This window comes from Labrus mixtus, chromosome 12 (assembly GCF_963584025.1).
Source record: "Labrus mixtus chromosome 12, fLabMix1.1, whole genome shotgun sequence".
Taxonomy (NCBI): domain Eukaryota; kingdom Metazoa; phylum Chordata; class Actinopteri; order Labriformes; family Labridae; genus Labrus; species Labrus mixtus.
Window position 1 is genome coordinate 8,713,494 of NC_083623.1, and position 21,924 is coordinate 8,735,417.

Here is a 21,924-nt window from a genome sequence, read left to right on the forward strand (position 1 = left end):
AAGAGTTTTTTGTTTTTTTTTATCAAATATTATTTTAATTACAAAGATCCCAAAGGTGTTAACTTTTCTTTCTGATGTTAAAAGAGAACAGACGAGACTCGGCGGGGAAAAAAACATCAACACAAGGTTCACATAAAACAATTCTTCCAGCTTAAAGCAGCCCCAGAGACCTTTATTTGTGGTGACTCATACCCTCACAGTCCCCCTGTACATCTTATCTCTTTGCTGATCTTGTCCTGTGCATGCATGTTCATAATTCCTCTAGCAAAAAAAACTCGACCTGCATCCTTTTAACTAACTACTGTTCTGGGGGGAAATGTAAACAAAGGTCTTTTTGTTTGCATGTTTTTTTTTTTTTTTAATCTCTATTTTCAGATTCTACATGTAGGACTCAATGTTGGGTGTCAAAAGTGATCTGGTTTCTGTAAATAAGTGTCCAGCAGCATTGCAGCAGGCTTCGATTGCACGCTGGAAAACACATCGGTCATATTGGAACCATTTATTGGCGATCATTGCACGTGGATTTAGCATCAATTATCTGCGCTTAGACGTCCCCTCTAAACTCCAGCTCCATTATCGCTTCTCAAGTTGTGAGCAGGACTGTAAACAACAACCTGCAGGGAAGAGGAAGGGACAGAGAGATACACAAGCAGTTGGCCATCGCTCCCAGAGGCTAGATTGTCTTCGATTGGTTCCCAAATTGGAGGTTATGAATTCCTTTATGGAAATCCGACCCAGTAGCCGCCATTAAAAACCCAACTTTGTAAATTCTCAATCTCCTAGCTGATGTTCTGATTTAATTGTCATTTAAGGTATCAAGTTGGGACTTTTGCAACTGCCAATAACACATATGTGCACAGTATTTATTTTTCTGTGCATCCCAAAAGTGTTACAGACGACGGTTGAAAAACAAGTCACACAAGTATGTTGAAATGCTTTATGGTTAATGTTTGGTCATGTTGAAGCACAAAAATGAACTGGTTAGAGATCAAATGCCACCTCCTGACCTCTGCATTTGAACTGTTGCCATGTTGGCAACAATATTGCCAACCTCCATGAACTAAAAATAGATCCATGCTTTTACCTGATACACAAACCATTGAGTTTTTCTTAACAGCTTATTTGCTGAATAGTGTCTGTATTGTTTTTTATACCTGTTGTGTTGATGTGTTGAAATGTCTTGTGAGAGTGCTTCAAACCGATTTACCAACAGGGCAAATAAGGTTTTATACTTTTATCTGCCAAATAAACCCACCAAAACAGTAGCAGTTTATAACTATTGACTGTACGGACACAAAGCCTTGTTAATTATCTTAAGAATTAAGAGAATCCAAATACAGTGAATTGTTCAAGTGAGAATATACAAATCCCTACATGTTGATTTTTATGTGTCCAATACATTGTTTAAAGATTGCCATTGTTTGGTCGTATGGCCCTGCAAGCGTAGATCTTTATCACAGCATTGAAACAGTGAATAAACCACATGAATCATCGCAGTAATAATGGTGTTCGAGCCGAAATGAACAACGCTTAGTCAAAACGGCAAATTGTTGTGCAACACTCACACAGTTCATCGTTAACACCCATGCCATCGAGTCATTAGTGATCTGTTTGTGCAAGGACGTGACACATGCTTGGCATTTATATCAAACAACACATTTACATTACACTGACTGCTCCTTTTGACATCCTGCCCACATTAAAACACTCCTACAGAGCAGATCTCTCGCTGTGTCCCCGCAGCTAAAAAACACATTTCACACTGGATGTTATCTCCGCTGCTGATCCCCGGCCGTTCTCTGGGTCCTGCAGACGGCAAAGGAGGCCATGTGTGTATGTTTCACCAAGCCAGGGAGTGTACAGCAGTGGCTAAATCTCTGTAAGCAGGCCCTGGCATTGCTCCCCAATTGCCTGCCTGCTGTGCGGGCAGGGGCCTGGAGGGGACTAATCCCTTGGCATGGTCATAGGTCACACATGTTGATGTCTATGTGTGTATGTGTTTATGTGTTTTCATGCAAAAAAAAAAAAAAAAAAAAAAAATCCAAGCTGCAGGGCAAAGACAAGACGACAGATTCTGAGAGCGCTGACTTATAACCTGCAGCGCCGTCTCTTAACTAGCAGCCTTCACATAAAGTCTTGGATGCTTGGTAGTGTTTTTTTTTTTTTCTTGGTCTGCCTCCTACTGTACAGACAGGGACAGTCCTGATCTTACATAACCTTGGTCTGCTAGAGATTTCTTCTGAGCGTTTGGCCTTTGACCCTTATATGTAGCTGGGGTTTTGCTCGAGTGGGCAGCAGTGGTGGCTGAGAAAGTTGACATGCTGCTTCAGCCTTGTCAATCTGTGAGCGTAGATTGCTCTAAGGGCGCGGCAGCTTTCCTGTCTGTTATCTTGGCAGCAAAGGTGACCCGCAAGCAGGCCCCCCCCCCCCCCCCCCGGAGGCAGCAGAAGCAGCAGAAGCAGCAGAAGCAGCAGAAGCAGCAGAAGCAGCAGAAGCAGCCTCGCGAGTCCCAGAGACACGGTTGTCATTTTCAAGAAAATATTTCAGTAAAGTGTTAAAGGTTAAATAAAGTGAGTCATTTTGGATTGATGTTCATTTGCTTTTTTTTGCCCCAAAATTAGACAAAAATATCAACCCCCCCCTCCCATGTCTGCCCGTTGAATAAGAAGTTACAGATAGCGTTAAGGCCGGAAACAGCAAGGCTGGCTTTGTCCAAATGTCCAAACATTATACCCAACCTGCCAAAAGATATTTCAGCCCAAAACTCCATCAATACAACATTGAATTTTATACACTTTGGGTTTTGGAAGGTTACACAGAAGCGTTGGTTTGGTTTGTGAACTGTTGTTTTCCTCTGTTAACCTCGACTTTGCCTTTAATGTGGTCGCCATCTTGTTTGCGTGTTGAAGTGAGAATCATTTGACGAGATGTTGGAATTGGAGAAGAGCAAGAGATTGTAAAACGCTAAGTCACTAAAACTATACAAGTTTAGTTAAAGTTATGTCAGTGTAAGGTGGCCTTTTAAGACTTGTAAGTCTGTGTTGTGGTAGTCGACTGGAGTTATTTATTTGTTAGCTAAGACAGTCACTCGAACTTAGCTAATTCTTTGCTAGCTTGCCCCCGTCTCCAGTGAGAGAACAAATGAGAGGTCAATGGAACGAACCGGCAGACAAGCTCACCTCTACAGTCTACAGTCTTTGCTGAAATGCCAACAACAATCCTGCCTCCCATGCACAAGCAGCCACAAATACATCAATGTTACAAAACCCAACAATCTCACAAGCTATTGTCTTGTTGTTTTGAACAAAAAAGGATAAAAAAACAAAAAAAAAACTGGAGGGCTACATTTTTCTTAAAGGAAGCAACATTTAACTAAACGGACCAATCATTACATGTTCAACATTAGCTGGTTAATACCAGTTTAGATCTGCATTAGAGAAAACGGCGGGGTACCAGGGCTATTCTCACCAACACTGCTGCAACATTGAATCTAGTGGTCAGAGTTAGTGGTCAGTACAAGAAAGATGAATAACCTAGACGATAACTTGAGAGTGTAGTTAAACACATGGCTACTTACAGAAAAGTCTACAGCTATTGACATATTGATCTTTCTATACATGATGACATCCAGGGAATGAAACTGTCCAAATATTTCCTGTGACACAAAGTACCAGGTGACTACAGCTAACACCAAAGATTGAGAGTCGACACATTTTTACGGCTGCCAACTATCAAACAACAATTACGAGTGTAGCTGGGGCTAAATCCAGCTCACTCAGCATTTTAATCTGACATGTACATTGGTAGGAAATTCATAGCACTTAAAAAGTGAGGTTAAATGCGTTTCTTGATTTACAGCACGATTTTTTTTTTTTTTTTCCTTATTATGGTAATTGTTTGGCCCGTTATAGTCACACTCTCTGCAGGGCATATTTTACCCACATTTATTTCACTACTGCCACACTCACATAAAAGGTCCCCTCTCATTATGCAGTATGGTCAAACAGCTGTGTTTGTGTGAAGCTGTTTTTCATGAAAAGCCATTAAAAAAAAAAAAAACTCAACAAAGAAACCTTCTAGACACTCAGAAATCATTTTCATTGTCGCAGATTGTTGCCCGCAAGCCTGAAGATCTATAACCTCAATTATTGAGCATGGTATGAGGAAAGCAGGTGAGTTATTAAAGGGACCAAGAGAGATATTGGATTTGGTTTCATAACACATAGCAGCTGTGATGGTGGTGGGACTCGAGTGTTCTGATAGAGTCATGGGGGCTTGCCTCGGCGTACAACTCCAACCTTTTCAACATTTGATCCCACGCATAAATAACGTGGAAGATTTTCAGCATGTCCTGGGGGTTTTCACAGTGGACAGCAGAGAAACCAAAGAAGAAGAAGAAAAAAAAAGGCACGTTTTTCTTACTGGCTGTTTGCTCCTCGGGAAAGTTAAAGGGGCCCGGTCTCATTGGACGCATAGTAAGAGAGCAGCTGGATGCAAAGAGGGAGCTGATCTCTCACCAACCAGCTCGGCTCTTTTTTTTTTTTTTCCCTTCTGCACAGAGGAGGCATTCACGTGAAGGGGGCGGGGGGGAGGCGCCCGAGCCAAGCGAGCGGCACGACTGCTGCCCGAATCCAACAATTAACCTTGATGAACACAGATTGGTTTCACTTATCAGGCGCAGGTGCGTGGAGGATTTGGCGATACGGCGCAGCTGAGCCATCCCATGTTTACGACCGGACACTGACGCATTTGATGCCAAACACAGAAACTACATGGATTGAGGATATTGCAGCTGATTATTATTTTTTCTTCCTCACGGGACGGGGCGCACATTGCCATGGGAGCCTGTCAGCTACTTACCTTTCGAATTCAGGAGCATTGAATTGATTTGGAGACGGCATATCGGAATTTGACCGCCGTGTCATTGCCCAGCGTACCAGTTTGTCTTCTTAGCGGCGGAGACAAGAAGGAGGGGGAGAAACTGTCCGCTTCACTACTCTTCATATAGGCGCCCTGGACGGCTTGAAATGGGGACCACATCCCGGCTGTGCTCCGTGTGAAGAAGAGGCAGAAGCGGGGCGGCAGTAATTTTTTTTAATTTTTTTTTTCTCTCTCTCTCTTTTCTTTCGACTCTCAAGGGCGCAAAAAAACAAAAGTGGCCGCCGGGCCGAGCTGCGAACATGGAGCGGGACGACACCGACACCGACACCGTGAGCGCGTCCAAAAAGACAATCATCGCCAAGATATTTAAAGTTCGCAAGAGGAGGGAGATGCTTTTCGTGCAGGTGTGCTTCATCTGCAGTGTCCTCTTCGTGGCGTGGAGCATGTCTGCGCTGTTGACCAAGACAGGTGAGTGAGTGTGTGTGGAGGGGAGGGAGGGAGAGAGGGAGAGATGCACCGGGGCACGGGGAGCTGAAGACGGGGAAAGAAATCTGCAGTCAAATCATGCACCACCGCCAATATAATTTAGAATGTATAGAGCTGTAGCTTGCACTGGTAGCGGAAATACGCTTTAATGTCAAGGGCATCGTAGCAAACCGTTTTAGTCGTTTACATGCAGAAACAGGGTCCATCGTCCTGTCCGAAATGCATGCGATGCCTCCGATTGGGGGTGCCCAGCTCTTTTTCTTTTTTTAGATGGAAGTGTGCAGTTTGCAATCCAAATGTAGCAAATAACTCTGTGTGAGATGTCGTAAATTCACATGCACATGTTAAGATCAGGTCGTTTTTTTTTTTTTTTTGTTATCTAAATATTGGAGCACACATGCGTCTGTTTGTCAGTGTATGCCGCAGTGTGCGCGCCGTGGCAGCGGCACGTTTTTAATTTGAGAGGCAGGCTCATAATCACGGATGCACGCACACTTCATGCTCCACATGCACACACACCAACCAGCCAGCCAACCCCAGACGAATGCAATTCTGTTCATGGTTTTGTCTGGCTCCCCCCCCCCCCCCCCTAAATCTGTCCCATTATTTTAGCTTTTGGAGCAGACGCATCGTCAGTAAGAGCACACTGGAGCTCAGACTCGTGCTTTTTTAATGCTGGCTTGATCGCTGCTGCTGGCCCAGGGCTTCACACACACCATCGCGCACACTGGATCACCTTAATCACACCCGAGCAGCAGCAGCAGCAGCATCATCACGCTTCCAGGTTGCGCATGGTCATCGAGGGATGTTGATGTTTTTACGCAGAGGCCACTCATGATCAATTTAAATTGGGGTGGAGGAGGAGGAGGTGGTGTGGGGGTAAACATTGGTTGATGCTTTACCCCGCTGAATATTGCAAGATTCGTAGCTGATGCCCGAGGTGTGCGCTGAGCAAACGACTCAGATGGCTGATCATGCGTGATGCCCGCATGCTGGCACGCGCGCACACTCACACTCCAGACAACATACCCTTCCACGCGCATACACACACACATACACACGCACGCACGTCCAAACTCTTACCTCGGGCCCGTGCCAACACACGCAGAGCATCCCACACAGCCTCACACACAGTTATGTAATCTAACGACCAACCTTGACATTTTGCTGGTGAAGAATGATATCTGACACAGCAGCGGGATCAGAGGTTAACTAGACGAAACACAGCCTCAGGGGAGTTCATGTGAAGGGAACAATAAGACAGTGTCAACATGGATTTTTGGAAACATTTTGCTGCATGCGTATACAAACCAGTTTTGGCTGCAGAAGAGGGGCTCTGTTATCCCCCCCCCCCCCCCCCCCCCCCCCCTTCTTAATACCTCTAACCCTGAACCCAAGACCCGGACCCTGACCTGGGATCCATCCATCTGCAAACACTTAGTATAGCTGCGTTGAATTATTTAGCTCTGGGGACTGTCAGGATGCCAACACATGTATCAGGACTTTTATTAATTACATTAAAAACAACAAGAGGCTTAAAAGATTATCCTGGAGTGATATCATACATGCCAGTGCAAATCTGTTATCTCCAAAAGCACCCACTGGGAGCCAAAGTAACCCACATCCCCTTCCAACTCACACCCACCCACCACTGGTTACTAATGGCTTGCCTTTTTTTTTTTTTTTTTCCACATTTAATCAAGTTTGCCTGACTCATGCAGTGATTGTCATGTGAGGGAATTTGACAGAAGCTGTTTCTCGTGAGCTTCAGAGCCTCTTTGACCATGTGCGGGGAGCAGTGGTGGTGGTTGTGGTGTTTATAGTGGGAGTTCAAGGTGACACGCACGAGAGGGAGGGAAAAAAAGAAATCTGTGCGAATCCATAAGAACCAAAAGCTCTCAACCATAATCAGATCTACCTAATTGAATAGCCGTGGCCTTCTCATCGTTCAGCCATCACTACAGGAACAAGCATTTGTCATGTCAGTGTAAAAAAAAAAAAACAACAACCTGCGCCCTGTGTGCAGAACCGATTTGATTGATAGCAGTGTGTGGGTGTGTTGATGTGCTGAACAGCCCAGATGGATGGGATTTGATGTACTACTCCTGGGTTACATCTCCATAAAGAGGGGTGGGGCATGACATGCTGTCATGCATGCTGATCGGGCTAAGTTTGTATGTGCGTGTGTGTGTGTGTGAGATGGAGCTTTGCATGAGGGAGAAGAACAGGTGTCTTTGAGAAGCAGGGCAGGGCTCGGCTCTGACAGGTAGCTGCAGCAGGCTGACGAAACGGGGAGGAGGAGGAGGAGGAGGAGGAGGGGCTGGAGATGTTTTTGGCAGCAGAAAGGTGAATACTATTCTAAGGAGAGCCATGCTCACCGCACAGGAGGATTGATGAACGCTTGTCCTTGGTCCATCCTCCTGCTGAGCAGACCAGGAGGATGGCATTACCTCTGTGCTGTTGTTGCTCACACATTCCTCCCTCCCTCTGCCGCTCAGTATAGAGATCTACTCGCAACCCTTTTATCCCATTAGTCATTTATTTGTTTACAGGCGATGTAGTGCCTATAATGTTGCATTTCTTTGCACTTCAGTTATGGAATATATTTCCATGTTGGCTTTATGCCATGTGTGTATCAAACAATGTAAACACTGTCAGATGTAAGAAAGCTTGAGGCACACATGTAAACTTCAACTACGGCTAAAACACTAATGTTGAATGTTTTCTTTTTATATTGGCTGTAGCTTATGATGAATGATTTTTCACATCCTAACTTAAATCTGCCCGTTTTCCTTTTTTTGATTCACAACTTGGCCCACAAAACATCAGAAAATACAACATATCATTTTTACTTCAGATGTTCGTTGTCAAAGTTTTAAAATCTGAACATGGAAGAGTAGTTGACAACTGATTATTTCTTGATCAAAACAACGATTAACAAACTAAATGTTGCGGTTGTTGTGCGAGCCACTTTCAGAGATCATGCAAAAAAATCATTATTTGTATAGCGCCAATTCATAAACAAGTGTTCTCTCGAGTTGCACTGATTTTGTGACTTACAGCAAACATAGGAAGAAGAACCTGGCCTCAAAAGCTTATTTACTATGAAATAAACATAGTGTCACTCAAACTGTTACATGTTAAAACAAATATCATGCTATACAAGTTTTCAACCCTTTAAGTGACCCCAATTGTTAATATATTACGAGCAGCCCAGCCTGAAGTTTTACATTCATTAACATATGAAATGGGGAGGTACGACAGAGATGTCGGATCATCTTAAAGAAAAAAAAAATCAAACTTTCAAGATCAAACTTGTAAATTTACAAGATTAAATTCGTAAATCAATTTGAAGTAGGTTATGTCAATTATTATGAGAGGTTGAAAGCCCCAACACAACACAACTGTTTTTTACAGACTACACAAGGAAGTAGTTTATTTCCTTATTAGTGAAACCTTTACTGAAGTATAACTTCACAAGATGCTCCACGTTTGTCGTTTTCGAACATGAAAACTATAGACTAAAATAACAAAATTAATCTTGTTAATTTATGACTTAATTCTTGTAAATCTGGCTTTGGCATATTAAAAAAACAAAAGAATCACATAATGATATTATCTTGAACTCATTCAAGGAAGTAGCCTTTGAATATTTTTGGTTTTTCTTTAGCTGTATCTTTGAAATTTCCAGTTGGTGCGCAATCTTCAGAGAAAGTCTTACTTTTCATTCCAGATCAGAAACTCCTCCTCATTGGCTACAGTTTCCGTAATGTGAGTTTTAGCCCTCTTTAAATCAGTATCGATCTCAAAAAATTCCCATATTGCTGTGGCTCTAGAAATTCATCACCCTTGAAATCGAAAAAATCCAAATAAACACAAAGTTAAATCACGGGATCCTTGGCAGGTTTAAATCCACAAAACTCCTCTGATATTCATCCACATAGCAGATTTCTTACCGATAAACAACCTGAGGTGAACTATAGGGTTATTTAAAAACAACCAAATTCTTTGTGAACTCGAAACACTGCGGTCATTAAACATGGGGAATAAGATGCTTAATCAAAGTGAGTCATGGCCACAGACGACTGCAGCCCTTATTTTACCTCCAGCCTGCCTGGAAGTCCACTGACACAATCATGTCCTAATTTTTTCCCTTTCACATGCTTGGCAGCGGGGGTGGGGGGGGGGTGGGGGGGGAAGCGCACAGTACAACAAACAGCCCAGTTATATGCATGAAGACGAACATACTCGTCCTGGTTTGTTTGATTGTCCAGGAGACAAAAAAGATCCTGTTTGGAAAACACAGAATTTCATAGCTGTGGTCAAATGATTCCACACATAACTAGTTGAAGAAATTTCAATTAGGCCTCGGTGTAGCTCTTTGATTTAGCTCTTTTATGAAGTCAGGGACTATTTTCCAAAACATCGCAATAACCCGCTCTGTCCAACCAGTTTGTTGTGTTAATATGAAATATGAGCCCCTGTTCCCAACACATGACTCTTTTTATTATTGCGCTGTGTGACCACAGTGATCATCTCCTGGCAAAGTGTCCACATGTTGGTGTTTAAAAAGTAAATAAATTGGCATCCGTGTCTTTCCCCTGCAATTAGATTGGACAGTGTTTTATTGTGTCACTAAATGACACACAGAAAATTGGAGACCAGAGGCAGCAGAGGAGTGAAAGATAGCTGGTTAGTGAGGATAAACAGGTTGGAGCGATGACTGCAGGCCTGTGTGTCGTGGATTGGAGAGCTGTGGGAAGCAGCTGCAGTTGCCTCACGAACAGTCTGTTGGTCCAGCGCCTGCTGATCGTCAGGCTGTCCGACCGTACAGGATTGAAAGGCATTTAATGAAGACCTTTCTGTGTCATGAGCATCAAAAGTACCATCAGGTACAGGTGGATGTCTCCAGGAAATGGCAAACAGGAACATGGGAGAGTATGTGCAGTGCCAAATGAAATCATAGGACCCCCCCCCCATTGATTAGGGTTACCATGTACTGCCCACATGTGTCCAAAATTAACACCTACCGATAGCAGGCAATAAATCTTTAAACTGACACATTAATACCAGATGTGGGTGATGTTGTGAAATGTTCAGTTTGTTCAGGTGAAGGCACCAGAAATATTTGGAATATAATTGTTGTTAGGGGTAAAATCGGCTTGCTTGTTACATCAGTAAAGTTACGTATGTGAGTTATGTCACGTACACGACACAAAGTGACCTTGGGACTGTAAGTCGACCTTGACCTTTGGTTTCTCTGGCACTCAGAACCCTATCTCCTGTGTTATGTTTTATTATTTCCCATCCCAGGTTTAAAATGGGTATTGCAGTTTAAATTAAAAACATTGACGAGCGCTGTCTCCCCCGGCTCCTCCACCTCCTTAGAGTGCACGCAGGTTGCCATGTTGCAGACACAGAAGCTTCAGTGTTTAGCCAGCTCTGCATCAGTCTTGAAAACCTATCTGCATTCTAACCTCCCTCAATTTTGCAAAAGCGTCTCCAATATTGATCCTAGTTTTACCGCGTTTCTGCTCGTGGAGCCTTTAAGAAAATCCAGAGGTCTTATTGGTCGGGTAGAATCAGTTATGTGAACCAGTTCGCTTGCCAGCCTACATCACTGCAACACCCGGTTGGTTTGCCGATTGACTGGCAGCTGAGAGGTGTTCAAACGGCCGTGTTGAAGTGCCTTAAAATCGTCTACTTTCCTGGTCAAAACAAAATCAAACCAAACCATTACGGACCGGAATCAAAACGTAGGAGGACATACTGGCTGCATTTCTGTCAGAGAAGCTAGCACTTTAACTGAGCATGTTTCCTCAATGTCGGATGATATAATAAGGTCATTTTATGATTTAATTGAGTAGATCTTAAATATTGCTTCTTGAAGTATGTAACCCACAACAGACTTTACATCCCCTGTTGGCTGTAGAGATCATTTAGGTGTCATTCAGCACAATTTAATTTCCCATCATTTAAATACCTCAATTAGTCCCATTTCTCTCAACATCATTGTTCCCAGTCACACAATACAGCCTGAGACAAAAAAAAAGAAAAAAGAAAGCAACAAGTACAGCTGTGGAGGATTTTAGCAGATTAACAGGCTGACATTTAAACACAGCTAAAAGCAAAGTGAATGGTCTGCTTCAGTTTGTTGGACGGTCCGTGTCGGCTGTTTGTGTAAACAGCCTGCTGCTTGGTAACTGATCCATCAAAACAACGTTCAGGCTGATAATGTGATACCGTGTGTTTGCTTTCCTCAGGCAATCAAAGAAATGAGAAATGACTGCTTAGAATTAGAGCCAAAGGAATATGTAACTTGTCTGAAATTAAGTCAATAAATTATAACTTAATAATCAGTAAATTAATGAAATATTCTGTCATTTCTTGAGGAGTCTTTTAATCATTACAATTAGTGAATGTGAACATGTGGGCCTTTTCTGGTTTTCTTTGGTGACTCTGATATTATTCTGACGATTGGTTGTATGAAACCATAGACTGCATAAAACATGGAACTAGTGTGTGATGTCACCCTTTTGGTTTCTGAAACAGGGTGTTGAAATTGAACGATGGCGGTCGCCATATTGAAAAGGCTGTCACAATTTTCACTTTTGGCCATAGTAACGGGGGAAAGAGGTAGAGTAGAGGGAAGCCTTGATCCTCGTGGCAAACGGCTACAATGTACAGTCACACGACTAATTATGCACAACTTCTTGCCTTCGCTGTGAATGGGACTTCGGGGGGCTTTTAGAGCCAGTCTCAATTGGACACTCGAGGATCTGCAGTTCTTTTGGACTTCCACATAACACCAAAGCAAGCCCCCCTATGGCCTTAATTCACAAATTGTAGGGCATTTAAAAGTACTTCCTGTCATTTTTTAGACTCTAACCGACAACTTCAGATCAAAAAAGTTTCTAACCTAAATATGAGGGGTGAGCACGTCTGCATTGAAACATACCAGTTTAAGTAAAATAATATTGGTGTATTCCTTACTCAAGGTCTTTTATATTCGATATATATATGTATAGATGATTTATGCCCGGAAATGTCCCTTAATGTCTTTGCACTGTTAAGAGAAAGATATGGTTCAATTTGTAACCCTTAAATTGATGTGTTGACCTCCTTTTGTTGTCAACCATCACTTCCTCAAAGTTGTCACCAGAATGGAAATTAGGAGTGCTCATAGGGAGACACTCACTCACATGGTGAGGGTGACATGAACCAACGCTGAGATCATGTGAGTCAACTGCTGCATGAATGTCTTCCGCCGCTGTTACGTAAGGATGAAAAGGCAGACAGTTTGTCTGCCGATGAACAAGACAGCCTCTGGATTCAAACACGAGTCGATATTGAGATGCTTTTTTTTAAAAAAGTGGTGCACTGCTCGTTTTCACCGATTTTATGTAAGAGATTTGGGACTGCAGTTTTTTTAATGTCCTCATTACGGAGGCTTAAGAGCAGTTTAATGAAAATTGAAACTTGTTCGCTTCCCCCCCAAAAAAAAAACACAAAAAAAACCATAATTGCACATCAGCAGCTGTATGTTGATGTATGTTTGATGTCTTAAACATAAAAAAGTTCCTCTCTACAGGATCACAGAGAGGGAAACTAATCTACAGGAATGACTGTGATCATTATTTTATTTTGGGTGCAAGAGCGACAATAATCGTTGAAAATGGAGTTTCCAGGTTTCCCTGCAGCAAAAAAAAAAAGCTTTTAGATTTGCTGCAGCTGATCTTCAGCATTAACCTCTGGAATTATGTATGCTGTATCAAAGATATTTTTATTTGATGAATGTGTATGAGCAAAGCTGTTTTTGTGTTCTTTTGCAGGCCATGGCATGATAGTGGAGGGATATCCGGATCCTGAGCACTGGGGAAGACGGCTAATGGCCTCGGCACTAGAGAACGAAACGGAGCCTAAGAACTGTTCATCGCCAGGTATGCTAATATGACATTGCTGTTTCTCCATTCACCCTTTTTTAAATTTTTTTTATTAACTACAATGCATTAAATGACTGTCGTTTGAAATGGTTTGCTCATAGTGATGAACCAACACAAGAGTTTTAAATGGATTCTGCAGCTCACTTCTGTTCCAAAAAGCGCTTTAGTATCTTTTGGTGCGTTGTTTTGGTTCCCTTACGCAACTTTTTTTTTTTTGTAATTTTCACCGTCACTGCTCTGACCAGTTGAATTGCCACATAGAAAGGCGGCAACAACAGTGTTTTTATCCAAGTTAAAAGTCCTAAAAAGCCACTGCATGCCAACCCCCTGTCACTCAATGGCAGCTGGTAATTTTAGCACTAGCTTAGCGCAGCATTTGAAGCACAAAGTCCAGATAGTTCCTTTGAAAAGTTCTGTTTAGGGAACAAAAATAACTTAAAGGCGGAGTTAATATCGGACATAACTCTCTGAAGAGGACAGAAAAAACAACCACAATTAAATTCTCATGTTGTTTGATGTCTGCTGGAGATGAAAAGCAGCTACTGTTAGCTAACACGTTAGCCACAACAACACTATGAGGTGACAATGAAACCAATTAACTCCACATCAAATAAGTAATTTGACACTGACGCTATGCAGTCCAGATCTTGTTAGTGTGCGAGTAAAAGGAGACAAAGACAAATGAAGTCCGTCTTTAAGACGGGAAAATCTTTTCAAATACAATTTAGATTCTTAAAGATTTGATTATCTTGATCTTTGCGCGCGAAGCTCAGAATCTGCCAATTAATGCACACGGCACGGCGATAACAGTCTGAAGATCAATAGATGACTTTGGGTCAACTCTGACTAAGAAACAACAACAACAGAACTTTAATTAAAATGCAGGAAAAAGTCAAAGTAACAGCCATTAGTTGTGAAGCTTTTTGGATTGATGCCGCTTTAATTCACCTCCTGGTCGGGCCTCTATTGTTCTGACTCAGTTTGGATCACTCCTCTGTAATAAGCACTGAGAGAGCTATTAAAAGGCTGCAGTATTGATTATGTTACAGCATCTCGAAAGGAAAGCAGCGTTCTCTATAATTAGTTATTCTGGACTGTATGCTGACGGATCCACTCACACTGCTGACATCCGCACCTCCTACCAGAAACATCAAAGCTGACTTTCTCCGGAGAGAACTGATTTGAGAAGGTGCACAAGCACATGGACAAAGCATTTGTGTGTCTTTGTTTTACATTTGCATTTAATTTGAATTTCCTCCGGCTTGACTCCAGCTCTGAGTGTTCCTGCGGCGTGACCCTGTGGGAAAGAAGGAAGAGCTGCCGGGGTCAGGGGTTTAGTCCCGTGAGGCCATTTCAGGATACATACGTGTACGGCCTACTGCTGTGAAGTACATGCAAATATATCACGCAGAAACGGTAATCATGAAAGGAAAATATATACTCACAAGAATCTGGGTGAAAAGCAATATAGCAGACAAATACAAGTTGTAAAGATATTTTTTGGGCCATTTTTGCCATTTTTTTTAAATTTTGGGGGTGGGGTGGGGGGGATGATGTCCAGCAAAGGGCCGAGGTCTGATTTGAACCTATGGCTGCTGCGACATAGCCTCTCTGCACATGGGGCGATAGACATAACCGCTAGGCTATCCGGCGCCGCTACAGACAAATATAAGTTGATTAAAAAAGACTCAGTAACAGAATAAAATAATCATGATCTCTTATCTGAGGTATTCAAATAATGAAGATAACATGAGAGCTATTATATGTTTTGTGTGGTTTTCTTCATCCCACTGTTCAGCAAGTGGTCATTTTTCCAAATTCATAGTGTTTTACTCCTTTTTTAATTTTGGCTTTACTCCTTGATTGTACAGACTTTTAGGGAAAAATCGTTTTGAATTAAAAAAAAAAAAAAAACAACCTCCAAATCCGAAGTCATAAAGTGGAAATTTATCAGGACTTAAATGTCGATTTTCTGTCTTTACTGGGTGGAGTAATCATTTGGCTAAGTGTGATGCAGCTCAACATTGGGATATGTATTAGTGTTTGTGTTGACTAGCACACGGAGGACGACACCAGGGGGGCAGATCATTGAAGAAGTCATTTGAACATGTACATTTTTTATTTATTTTTAGCAGCAACACAAGTGACAGATTCCCTCAGGGTCCACTGACTCACTGCTGCTGTCAACTGCTTTGTCATTTAAAGAAAAAGAGCGGACAAATGGATGATTGTTGAGCTACTATGAGTAATTCAGCATTGTGGCCATTTCAAATGCAAACTTCTCCGGAGTCCCAGTCCTTTTTGAAAATGAGCACCAAATGACAAGATTATGTGCTGAAAGTTTTCCCTCTTATCCTCCAGGATTACCTTCTTTTTCTTTTTTTTTTTTTCCATTCAAATGTCTTTGTCAGTGAAGGCTCCAGGCTGTACTTCACCTTCAACACATTCCTCAGCGGCTCTGGTCCTCCTTTGTATCACCCCCTCTGTGCTGCTGGTCAGTGGGAGCTGGTCATATGACTCTTTAGTTCTTGGGTCTCGTGAATAATCCTGTTGTAGTTTAAGACTTCAGACATGTCAGCTGACACTGGCCATTATTAAAGACTGTTATGAAGAGGCAAAGGATTTATTTTTATTTTTTTTACTATTTGCATTTACAATAAAAAAAATACTTCAACAAATAATTTAAACCTGAAAACATATTCTCTTTTTTATTTATTTGCACCTGTTCTCCCCATGTGTACGACACATGTACTTGTTCTCGGGAGGGTTGATCGTGTTCTGAGTTTTTATGTGAGTCATATGAGAAATCACTCAATAAGTATTAACACATTTGGACTCAATTCATGCAAACGTTTCATAATAAGCTGATTATTTTTTGGTCAGTTAAAGTCACACAAGGAGCTTTATCCGTCACATGACTCGTGGATTTGATTTAACGAAAACTATCATTTTTAGTTTGTGCTTTTTTGTTTTCAGAATTTCCAGACTATGGCTTTGCACTCACAGACTCTGGATGATGAGATTTAAGAAATGCTGTGTAAAGCTTTGCAAAGAGAAAAAAAAATATATATTATTTGACCGTACTGTGTGTAAAAACCGGAACTGTCAACCTAGATTATGATGTCATAGGGATCTATTTTATCTGTTCGACAGCTAACATGCACTCAGTGTTTTCTCATGCTTATCAGAATACTCTGAAAAAAATGCTTCAGACTGGGAAAGGTCACATGGAGATTCCCTCATACTAGGGCCAGACCGATATGGGATTTTTTTGGGGCCCATATTGATATTAGGGAGAGAACAAAATCTGATACCGATATATCGGCCGACATATTTTTTTTAGATCTACATTCGATCTGTAGAGATAGGTATACATTTATTGCGTTGACCTTTCAGATGCAGTTATCAAACACTTGTAGAAAAGATACTCAGTATAAGGAAGATAAGATGGTCACTCTGGAACTTGTAATCCATTTAACACACTCTGCTGGTGACAGAGAACTGCTAGTTTAATACAATGAAACTCAAATGCTCTTTGACTGGTAACTAAATCTATGAATATCAGCGCATGTCTGATAAATTAGCCGATACTGACACTGGATCAGCTAATATCGGCTGATAATATCGCTGGCCGATTATTCGGTCGGGCTCTACCTCATACGCAAAACAAAACCCCAGAAAGTCAGAGAATATTTTGGGACCCAGCTTGTTGACAGACTTGGTTTCGTCTTCCGCAGTAACATGGCTTATTTAAAGCTCCCAAGAGGGACTTCTGGTTGTGTCGATTTAGCCGCCTCCTTTTCAAAAAAAACATATCTTTTTTTTTAATCTCTTTGCTGATTTTTTTTGCCCTGTACACAAGAAAGTTGTGTTTTTAAACAAAACATCTCATCCTGCTCTCTTTTAACCATCGAATGTATCACTTGTCAAGAATCTTCTATCTATTTGGAAAATATAAATAAAGCTGTTTCGGCAGCATGCGTCTAAACAGTTTGTCCGACACCTTCCCTCTGACCGCTCTTCACAACGTGAAAAGTAAGGGCAGAAAAACACCTCGCAGGAGGCCAGAGCAAAGCCCGGCTGTCTTTTTTTAAAGATGTATTTTTTGCCTTTTTATTTTAGAGAGAGGACGGAAATCAAATAGAGAGAGAGAGCGGGGAATGATATGCGGGAAATGAGCCACAGGCTAAATTTGAACCTGGGCCGTCCACTTCTGTACATGAGGCGCATTACCAAAAAAACACATATTACATAAAGCTGTCCCAATGTGGGACACACATATTTACAGACTGCTGTCACTTGGGCTCAACAGCTAAACTTCAATCCTTACATCAGTATGCAAATGTACTTCTTAACAAAATTAAAAGGAACAGACATATTTTTAATGTCATTTTTAAAAAATTTTTTAATCTAATGGAGAAAATCAGTTCATAGTCTTTTCTTATTTTGGGGCTGGAGATTGCCAGCATTCTTAATCCAGACAGAACAAAATCACACTTTATGTAAGATGTGAGCATTAGTAAAATGTTTTTGTTTTTCTTAGTGTGTTTTTCAAGAGAGAATATGAGTAAGACTTTCAGCTGGTTGACTTGGTGGAAGTCAACCAGCTTATAAAGTGGAAGGACAAACTCCACATTTCCCAAGTTCCCATGTTGATGGACGTGGAAGTCTCCCAGTTTCTCATTTGTGTGTTCTTCCCGATTCTCTGAGCAGTTGTTTGTCCAGAGCTGAAGATCCAGCAGTGATGGCACTGGCGGTGTGCAGCTCCTTCAGGGGGGAATCTCTTGCCGTTGATGGACCCGGCCTTGATTGGATGAGAATTATTATTGGGAGGCTTTTGGTTTTATGCTGAGTGTGTGCAACATCTGAAGCGCTGTTTAATTAAGCCGCTGTTTGTGGGCTGCATAGATTACACTCGGCATGCGTTTGTCTCCCTGCCTTCCCCTCATCATTATTTCTGTGATCAGCAAGGGAGCCCTTCATGGGGCTTCACTGGGTGCTAATGTTGTGCTGCTTGTCCTGAGACTTGTGCTGCGAGGGCACCATTCATCACGAGTGCCTCTTTTATTGGCCGTAACTCTCGGGGAAGCACAAGGTGCTGTCCAAACTGTTTTTTTATGCTCCTGCTCGACTATAATACGTGCCTGTAATTTACAAAAGAGTGCAGCACAAGAGTCTCATATAACCTCTGATTATTCCTCATTCAGCAGTCACATGCAGACTTTGAGTCATGCCACCCCTGAGACGCTTTCCCCGGTCCCATGACGGATGACACATGTGCTCTAATTTAGCACCTAAATCTGACAAAGTTACAAAACCTCCGGAACAACAGTGTTTTCTATTTGTGTTCCGATGTTTTAGAGCGAGCTCCGGCAGGCTGTGCGAGGAGATGCGTGTCTGCTGAGGGAAAGACTTGAGGTTTACTCGGGGACACAGAATATTAGATTATGCTCCCTCATATGTTACCCCTCCCCATGTGGGACAAACTGATGCCAACTATGCAGCACAGAATATTGGAGAGGGGGCAGCGCGGCGTGGCTAATGTCCTGTAGGAGGAATCATTCGCTTTTAATAAAGATGCGGCTAATGCCATAGATTGAAACCTCCCACCTAATTGGCCTGGGTGCGGAAAGCAGACGTGAACAACAAGAGGTTTTAACACGGTTTCTACAATGTGTTAATCTGACAGGATTTGATTCTAGAAGTTGTAGATACGGCTCTAACCCTGCCCAAAGGCAAGGAGCTGAACATGTTGGGCATGAGTCATAATATAGGTGTTAAGGAACTGAAGGTAATCCTACACATGCTGCAGTGTTTTAATTTCTGTGTAAATGTTTATTAGCAAATTCAGGGAAAGGGCAGGATTTGAGGCAAAGGAGGGGATTAATTCTTTTAGGTGTTGTTTTTTTTTGGGGGGGGGAACTTTGGCTGCAGAATGAGGTGTAAATCTGCCAGCATGAAGCGACCAGTCCAAAATGGAAATGCAGGCTTGGTCAACTCCAGGGAAACACCAGAAGGAGCCTATTTTAAAGGGAATTACACAAGCAGGGATTATGCTGCTGTGCATAATGGAAACTGACCTCGGTTTGCTTCCTGCTTGCATGCCAGTGCCTGAAACAATGCAGCGGAGAGAGAGCGAGAGAGAGAGAGAGAGAGAGAGAGAGCGAGAGAGGGGGGCGAGAGCAGGCTAAAGCACCTGCATAGGATACTCTGGTTCTGCGCAGTGCAGCTCCAACAAACATGACCTCTTTATGTATATTTATTCACATTCTGTTCTTTTTTATCTGTGACGCATTTTTCTAGTCCTGCTTTTCTAAAATTCCAGTCAACTGTGATCACCACAGTTTGGGGGAAGATGGTAATGTGCGTCGACTCTTCTTACTCCTTCTCATGCGTCCGTTTTTTAAGTAGTACTTCTTCTGCTTATCTCTATATCTATATGTGTGTGCAATGTGCAAATATATCACATACATTATAATCTATTTGCTGCATTTTTGTCTCAAACTTTAATTCTGCTTTGATTTTTTGATTGAACACATCTGATCCCTTAAAGGACATTACACCAGTTTTAAACCCTCACATTAGCCAGGTAGCTCTGCTCTCTCTTTGTTGTTGCAGATCTGCCCCCCCCCCCCGAGGGACTTGTTTACCTATTCCCGTACACAGCTGAATGCATACACTTTCACAGTGGTGTCCCCTTTAGGTTATTGAACCAAACCTTTTCTGGTCCACCTGCTTTGGCCTCTTTCAGCAGCCTCACCGCTCCAACCTCGAAAAACACTCTCGCAGCATAAAAGCTGAGGGGAATTCACGCTAAAAGTAGAAGTGTATAGGTATGTGGGTGTGCTCATGCAGGTGAAATTGCATGTGTGTATAAGTGCTTACATGAACATGTGAGCGCTTGTACATGTGACGTTTGAACATGTGAATGTATTGACCCAACAAGACTCAAGAGGATTATGTGTTTTGTTTCGACCAAGCCTCTTGCTGCTTTTAACATTTAAAAAAAAAAATGCGTTCGTTTTTAGAGATTTTTCCACAAGGCGACTCGTGATATTGTCGTCATGTTTGCAAGAATGGCTGAGTCGCAGTCGAGTCATGCTGCACTCACTGATGCGTGCTGGAGCAAGCTAATTATCTAATGGACTAATAATGACCTGGAGGAATGGTTGTCTTCTGAAGAGTCTCTCGACTGACTGTACCTGAGTGTCAAACGTTACTCTGTTAATGACCTGGCAGGTCTGTGCTCTGTGTGCAGGCTGTGACAGAAGGTAGCGCCAGGCACTCGGCCTAAACATCTTGTTCACATCATGTTTTTATTTGGCGGTTTAATGCATCACGGCTTGGTGTCAGAAGGCTCTATTTTAAGATTTAGTTGCCACAGGAATTTCCGAAGTGCTTTCTTTGCTCCATCTCAGCCAGTATATGTAATAAATCATTATTATTTTTTTTTAATTGTTTTTGCTCTGACCACGAGAAGCAGGTTTGTTTTTCCTCACTGTTCCGTCACTCCTCCTATCGCTGGGATAACAGACGGCACCCAATACTGAGCTCCGTTATGTAACGGCACCATAATATCTGGAATATTACCAGATTATGGAATTATAATGGCACAAATGTAAAGAATAGCTGGCATGCTCCAGCTTTAATACGTCAATAAATTAAGGTTATCCAGGAGGATTTTTAGTATGTAGCACGAGACGGCTGTGGAGACACGTGTAGAGATAATGTATGAGACTTGAGTTTTTAAATTTATTGTTTTTATTACATCACGGAAATAAAAAAAACTAGTCATGCAGCAGTGCAACAACATATCCAAAAAGGCCTCCTTTATACTAAATGGAATAGCAGGAATCTGGTGAAACTGGCTGTAAGGGACTGTGTACAAATTACAGGGAGGGGGGGAAAGGAAATTGTGTTTCCTTTTTGAGATAAAGAGGTCCACCCTGAAGTAATGTTTGTTAAAACCTTTTATTGTCTTAAAAAAAATCTTAAAACACTCCCATGAATATCTCAACACAATAAAAAGGTATTCAATTTGTATCACTATAATTGAAATTGGCATATCATTAAAATAATCAACCCACTTTCTTTTTTAAAAGAATATTTTACCTAAATAAAATAAATTACTTCATAATTTACCAAATTTGGGGCAAATAGAACATAGTGAACATCGTCAATCTATCATAGTTGAGAGCTGATGTGGAACAAATTGTTACAAACACAACCTACAGAACGGAGACCAACATGTCAAGGTGAGCTTGAATTATTTCATAGGCTTGAGTTTTTCCGACACGTGTGAATTTGCTGTCCTGGTCATGTGGTTAAATATGACTTTACAGTACTATTTATAGGCCTTTGTGCACACTAAAGCATATATGTATATATTAGATCTTGGTTGGGAAGGCAGAAATAAAACAAATCTAGGCCAACAAGAGGAAGGCGGTTACTTCTCCTCGTCTCTCATAAAGTCTTGACTGCTCTTTTCGGACCCTTTTCTGCAAAGCCTAGTCATTTTCATACAGTCCCTAACTGACCAAAATTGAGTCTCCAACAGCAGTGCTGCTTCTCATAAAATCCTCCACACTACACTTCTTATGAGGACTCTATGAAG

At 41.9% G+C, this 21,924-nt stretch overlaps 1 protein-coding gene across 3 annotated transcripts in view; it reads left to right on the forward strand.

The window, feature by feature from the left end:
* Positions 1–4,537: 4,537 nt before the first annotated feature.
* Positions 4,538–21,924, forward strand: part of slc24a4b (solute carrier family 24 member 4b) — a 42,574-nt gene continuing 25,187 nt past the window's right edge. Inside the window, exons 1-2 of one of the 3 annotated variants that reach the window (XM_061051818.1) lie at positions 4,538–5,349; positions 13,200–13,307. In XM_061051818.1, the coding sequence (XP_060907801.1) occupies positions 5,181–5,349; positions 13,200–13,307 (277 nt within the window). In that variant the 5' untranslated portion in view covers positions 4,538–5,180. The remainder of the gene's footprint in view (positions 5,350–13,199; positions 13,308–21,924) is intronic. The other 2 variants (XM_061051817.1, XM_061051820.1) reach the window with 2 other exon arrangements.